Here is a 7,500-nt window from a genome sequence, read left to right on the forward strand (position 1 = left end):
ATCAGATCTATCATTGGCCTGTTATTTTGATAAAATTTATTCGTAGCCTATGTCAGCCCTTGCCATGGCATGGACATAGACAATGTTTATGTGACAGGTCATGTTAGATATAATGTTAGGGAACTAATTTTATAAAAGTATGCATCATTTTAAGATAGCATGTGAAACGCAAGTTGGCTGCAACCCTTGGGCAAAATAAGACAGTGTAGGGTGCACATGAGAACATAAAACCATCCAAACTAAAGTGTCACTTGGAAACAACGCACCCCTGTCAAAGACAAACCTGTCGAGTAGTACTTTGAGGAAATATCAGCAGTTACTGTTAAGACTTCACAAATGTAATGCCAAACATCTGCATTTTCCACACAAATAGGCCAGGCACTTTGCGTGTCTTATGTAGGCTACCTCACCATATTCGTTGGCCTGAATGCTAAATATGTATATATAGTTGGTCACAACTTTATGAACTTGTGAAATTATGGGTTCCAAAACCAGACCAGTGAAGAACCACTGGCAAAAAAACATTTCACACTTCCACTTTTGCTCAAATTGTTCAGAGCTGAAAATGAGCTGAAGACTGTATTCGACATTTTATCCAATTACAAAGACATTTGATGTGAGAGTATGGTCTTTGTCCTTCTTTGTCCTTCAATTTATGAGTATGGTGCTTGGTGCATGGTTTTACTCATGCATGTGTGCTTATTTAACAGGTTGAGCCTGTTTCTGTTTATCTAGATGCCACCCTTGAATTAACCAGTGCCCCACTAGGGCCACCCTTGTTACAAATCTCTAGAATCGCCACTGGTGTGTGTGTGTGTGTTACCCCAGTCGTTGAGCTCAAAGGTGTGTATGAGCTGGTGGGCGTGGTCTAGTGATGTGTGTGTGTGTGTGTGTGTGTGTGTGTGTGTGTGTGTTACCCCAATCGTTGAGCTCAAAGGTGTGTATGAGCTGGTGGGCGTGGTCTAGGGAGGCGTCCTCTCCTTGGTCTCCCAGGAAGTCGCGCAGCTCAGCAGTGGTCAGCGCGTAGCCGTTGCTAGAGTAACGACGGAACACGGCGTCCAGCTCTGGCCTCCGCAGCAGCTCCCGACAGAACTCCTCGATCTCCCCTGGGTCCAAGCGCCCGTTACACGAGCGGTCACACTTCTACACACACACACACACACACACACACACACACACACTTAGAAACACACACACACCTCCCGACAGAACTCCTCGATCTCCCCTGGGTCCAAGCGCCCGTTACACGAGCGGTCACACTTCTACACACACACACACACACACACACTTAGAAACACACACACACCTCCCGACAGAACTCCTCGATCTCCCCTGGGTCCAAGTGCCCGTTACACGAGCGGTCACACTTCTACACACACACACACACACACACACACTTAGAAACACACACACATCTCCCGACAGAACTCCTCGATCTCCCCTGGGTCCAAGCGCCCGTTACACGAGCGGTCACACTTCTACACACACACACACACACACACACACATTATACACACACACACACACACACAAACACACACACTTACTCTTTACACACACACACACACACACACACATTGCACACACACATTAAACACACATTACACACACATATTACACACATAGACTAGATGGACCTGTTATATCCTAATTGGACTTGTTATCACCATGTTATATCCTAGTTGGACATGTTATATCCTAGTTGGACTTGCTATCACCATGATGTATCCTAGTTGGACATGTTATATCCTAGTTGGACCTGTTATATCCTAGTTGGACTTGCTATCACCATGTTATATCCTAGTTGGACATGTTATATCCTAGTTGGACTTGCTATCACCATGATGTCTCCTAGTTGGACATGTTATATCCTAGTTGGACTTGCTATCACCATGTTATATCCTAGTTGGACTTGCTATCACCATGTTGTCTCCTAGTTGGACATGTTATATCCTAGTTGGACTTGCTATCACCATGTTATATCCTAGTTGGACATGTTATATCCTAGTTGGACTTGCTATCACCATGTTATATCCTAGTTGGACATGTTATATCCTAGTTGGACATGTTATATCCTAGTTGGACTTGCTATCACCATGTTATATCCTAGTTGGACATGTTATATCCTAGTTGGACTTGCTATCACCATGTTGTCTCCTAGTTGGACATGTTATATCCTAGTTGGACTTGCTATCACCATGTTATATCCTAGTTGGACATGTTATATCCTAGTTGGACATGTTATATCCTAGTTGGACTTGCTATCACCATGTTATATCCTAGTTGGACATGTTATATCCTAGTTGGACTTGCTATCACCATGTTATATCCTAGTTGGACATGTTATATCCTAGTTGGACATGTTATATCCTAGTTGGACTTGCTATCACCATGTTATATCCTAGTTGGACTTGCTATCACCATGATGTATCCTAGTTGGACATGTTATATCCTAGTTGGACTTGCTATCACCATGTTATATCCTAGTTGGACATGTTATATCCTAGTTGGACTTGCTATCACCATGTTATATCATATTTGGACTTGCTATCACCATGTTATATCCTAGTTGGACTTGCTATCACCATGTTATATACTAGTTGGACATGTTATATCCTAGTTGGACTTGCTATCACCATGTTATATCCTAGTTGGACATGTTATATCCTAGTTGGACTTGCTATCACCATGTTATATCATATTTGGACTTGCTATCACCATGTTATATCCTAGTTGGACTTGCTATCACCATGTTATATCCTAGTTGGACATGTTATATCCTAGTTGGACTTGCTATCACCATGTTATATCATATTTGGACTTGCTATCACCATGTTATATCCTATTTGGACTTGCTATCACCATGTTATATCCTATTTGGACTTGCTATCACCATGTTGTATCCTAGTTGGACATGTTATATCCTAGTTGGACTTGCTATCACTATCTGGTCAAAAATACTGAGTTGAATGTTGTTGAACTCACACACACACACACACACACACACACACACACACACACACACCTTGAAGAGTGAGCGTGCGTATTGCTCATTGAGGTCGATGTTGATCATCTTGAGCAGGTGCTGGACCTCGTCATACGTCATCTTCCCGTCCTGGTTCAGATCGGCCCTCCGTAGGTAGCCATTGATCCAGCTGGACACTGTTAAGGTCCAAACACTCACTCACACACCCACCCACACCCCCACACACACACACACACACACTCACTCACTCACTCACTCACTCACCCACTCACCCACACACACACACACACACACACACACCCACACACACCCCCCCCCCACACACACACACCCACACCCCCCCCCCCACACACACACACACACACACCCACACCCACACACACCCACACACACCCACCCACCCACACACACACACCCACACCCACACACACCCACCCACACCCACACACACCCCCACACACACACACACACACACACCCACACTCACTCACTCACTCACCCACACACACACCCCCCCCCCCCACCCCCCCCCCCCCCCACACACACACACCCCCAGGTGGAAGGATACTGGTCGAGCTTGTCCTTCTGGGTCATGTTGCTGAGGCGCTCCTTGAGGGTGCGTATGCCGCGTACCCAGTGCTGCGCCTCCTGGCCGCTGGAGCAGCGCAGGTCCAGACTCTTGCGTGGGCCACGGAACACCAGCGTGAAGCACTGGCCCTCCGACACGGAACCACACAGAGAACGCAGAACCTCCGACTGGCAGCCCTCACGCACACACTCCACCTCCGTCACACAGACTGCAACACACACACACACACACACACACACACACACACACACACAGAGTCAAGAAGAGAATAGGCTCTAACATACACACACACACACACACACACACACACACACACAGAGTCATGAAGAGAGTAGGCTCTCACACACACACAAACACACACACACAGTCATGAAGAGAATAGGCTATCACACACACACACACACACACACACACACACACACACACACACACACAGAGTCATGAAGAGAATAGGCTCTCTCACACACACATACACACACACAGAGTCATGAAGAGAATAGGCTATCACATACACACACACACACACAGAATAGAATAGAATATATACTTTTGATCCCGTGAGGGAAATTCAGTTCTCTGCATTTAATCCAATTTAACCGAGTTAGTGAACACACACAGCACACACACAGTGAGGTGAATCACACACTAACCCAGAGCAGTGAGCTGCCTGCCCAACCAGCAGCGCTCGGGGAGCAGTGAGGGGTTAGGTGCCTTGCTCAAGGGCACTTCAGCCGTGGTGGACTGGTCGGGGATCGAACCGGCAACCCTCCGGTTACAAGCCCGATGCGCTAACCAGTACACCACGGCTGCCCCCAAGAGTCATGAAGAGAATCACACACACACACACACACACACACATACACACACACACACACACACACACACACACACACACACACACACACACACACACACACACACACACACACACACACACACACAGAGTCATGAAGAGAATAGGCTATCACAAACACACACACATACACACACACACAGAGTCATGAAGAGAATAGGCTATCACAAACACACACATACACACACACACACACACACACACACACACACAGACACAGAGTCATGAAGAGAATAGGCTATCACATACACACACATACACACACACACACACACACACACACACACACACACACACACAGAGTCATGAAGAGAATAGGCTATTACAAACACACACACACACACAGCATGTGGGTGGTGTAAAGGGGTGTAGAAGTATAAGCAGTTCAGTGGGTGTGGGTGGTGTAAAGGGGTGTAGAAGTATAAGCAGTTCAGTGGGTGTGGGTGGTGTAAAGGGGTGTAGGCAGTTCAGTGGGTGTGGGTGGTGTAAAGGGGTGTAGCATGTAGGCAGTTCAGTGGGTGTGGGTGGTGTAAAGGGGTGTAGCAGTATAAGCAGTTCAGTGGGTGTGGGTGGTGTAAAGGGGTGTAAAGGGGTGTAGGCAGTTCAGTGGGTGTGGGTGGTGTAAAGGGGTGTAGAAGTATAAGCAGTTCAGTGGGTGTGGGTGGTGTAAAGGGGTGTAGAAGTGTAGGCAGCTCAGTGGGTGTGGGTGGTGTAAAGGGGTGTAGGCAGTTCAGTGGGTGTGGGTGGTGTAAAGGGGTGTAGCAGTGTAGGCAGTTCAGTGGGTGTGGGTGGTGTAAAGGGGTGTAGAAGTATAGGCAGTTCAGTGGGTGTGGGTGGTGTAAAGGGGTGTAGCAGTGTAGGCAGTTCAGTGGGTGTGGGTGGTGTAAAGGGGTGTAGCAGTATAAGCAGTTCAGTGGGTGTGGGTGGTGTAAAGGGGTGTAGAAGTATAAGCAGTTCAGTGGGTGTGGGTGGTGTAAAGGGGTGTAGAAGTGTAGGCAGTTCAGTGGGTGTGGGTGGTGTAAAGGGGTGTAGAAGTGTAGGCAGTTCAGTGGGTGTGGGTGGTGTAAAGGGGTGTAGCAGTGTAGGCAGTTCAGTGGGTGTGGGTGGTGTAAAGGGGTGTAGCAGTATAAGCAGTTCAGTGGGTGTGGGTGGTGTAAAGGGGTGTAGGCAGTTCAGTGGGTGTGGGTGGTGTAAAGGGGTGTAGCAGTGTAGGCAGTTCAGTGGGTGTGGGTGGTGTAAAGGGGTGTAGCAGTAAAGGCAGTTCAGTGGGTGTGGGTGGTGTAAAGGGGTGTAGGCAGTTCAGTGGGTGTGCGTGGTGGTCAGACTTCATTTGTTGGTGGAGTGTGTGAGTAGTTTAGCTACTATCTGTGGGAGTGTGTGAGTGTGTGTGTGTGTTTGACTAGTTGTCGGTGTGTGTGTGTGTTTGTCAGGGTCTGTTACTATAGTGAGTTGTATGTGTGCATGAGAGTATGTGTGTCTGTGTGTGTGTGTGTGTGTGTGTATGTGCTCCTATACTAAGAGTATGTGTGTGTGTGGGGGGGGGGTACTGTCCCTATACTGAGTGTGTGTGTGTGTGTGTGTGTGTGTGTGTGTGTGTGTGTGTGTGTGTGTGTGTGTGTGTGTGTGTGTGTGTGTGTGTGTGTGTGTGTGTGTGTGTTCAGGGTCTGTCCCTATACTGTGTGTGTGTGTGTGTGTGTGTGTTTCAGACACACCATGTGGTCATGTGGTCCAACGGTTAAAATTGGAATTGCACACTTGTGTGTGTGTGTGTGTGTGTGTGTGTGTGTGTGTGTGTGTGTGTGTGTGTGTGTCTTGTCTTTGTGTGTGTGTGTGTGTGCGTGTGTGTGGGTGTGTGTGTGTAACACAAGGGTCATGTTTTACTGCAGCCAAATATGTCTCTGCCACAGCACTCATCAAACACACACACACACACACACACACACACACAAGAAATGCACTCTCTCTCTTTCTCTCACACACACATTATAAGTTCACACACACACACACACACACACACACACACACACACAAGATGTGCACTCTCCCATACAGTAAATATATGTGAAATTTATATGAACTTTATGTGTTTGTGTGTGTGTGTATGTGTGTGTTTGGCGACTATCGATGGTGTGTCTGAGACACTGGGGGTGTAATTTAAGCCTCCCTTTACACACACACACACACACACACACACACACACACACACATACCCATATACACACACACACACACACACAGTGGGGGAGGGGAGTCTGGTGCTACGCCAACATTCCAAGTACGTGGGGGGGGGGGGTGGGGGGGGGGGGGGGGGCTCTTAGTGGGGGGGAGGTCTTAGTGTTGGAGAGGAGGGTCAGTGTGTCAGAGTCTAACTGAGGAACACGCACGCACACACACACACACACACACACACACACACACACACACACACACACTACCCTGCTGAAAAAAACAGCAAGAAACCAGCTTAGGCTGGTAGCTGGTTTTAGTTGGTTTTAGCTGGTCTTTGCTGGTTTTCTTCCAGCTATTGCTGGTCTTTACTGGTGTAGCTGGTTAGGCCACCAGCTAGACATGCTGGCATGACCATCTGAGGAAGCTGGTCGTGCTGGTGTGACCAGCCTGTCGTGTGGGATACAGCTGGTTTAAGATGGTCATGCTGGTGAACAGCCAGCCAAGCTTGACAAAGATGGTCAAGCTGGTTTTCTAGAATGACCAACATAAGTTGGCATGGCCAGTAAAAACAACAGCAATGTAGACCAGCAACACCAACTAAAATGACCAACTTGAGGTTAGGTTAGGGAATTTTATTAACAGTAAATGAGCCAAAATCTGCTGTGTATTCTCGTTTCATGTGTGGATGCACCTTTCATGTTTTTGTTTTGCCCGAAACATTTCCCGTTCTAAAAATGTGAAACATTCTAGAATGCAATATCTTGGCTAATGGTGTCACTTTAGGCAAACATACCGGGAAATGCCGGTTTCAAGAAAGTTGGCTGGACAACGAGGATTTCAAACACTAAAATATTGGCCATTTCTTTATATCAGAGGTCATGGAAATTCTGTTTTATGGTCAGG

General features: G+C 47.3%; 1 protein-coding gene across 1 annotated transcript in view; it reads right to left on the minus strand.

Annotated features, from left to right (window-relative positions):
- LOC134070295 (1-phosphatidylinositol 4,5-bisphosphate phosphodiesterase delta-3-A-like) overlaps window positions 1–7,500 on the minus strand; it is a 62,722-nt gene that overhangs the window by 47,150 nt on the left and 8,072 nt on the right. The window contains exons 3-5 of the mRNA XM_062526604.1: window positions 3,555–3,783; window positions 3,026–3,155; window positions 918–1,143 (exon numbers count right to left, since the gene is read on the minus strand). Of these exons, the coding sequence (XP_062382588.1) occupies window positions 918–1,143; window positions 3,026–3,155; window positions 3,555–3,783 (585 nt within the window). The remainder of the gene's footprint in view (window positions 1–917; window positions 1,144–3,025; window positions 3,156–3,554; window positions 3,784–7,500) is intronic.

The sequence above is a fragment of the Sardina pilchardus genome, chromosome 22 (assembly GCF_963854185.1).
Source record: "Sardina pilchardus chromosome 22, fSarPil1.1, whole genome shotgun sequence".
NCBI lineage: Eukaryota > Metazoa > Chordata > Actinopteri > Clupeiformes > Clupeidae > Sardina > Sardina pilchardus.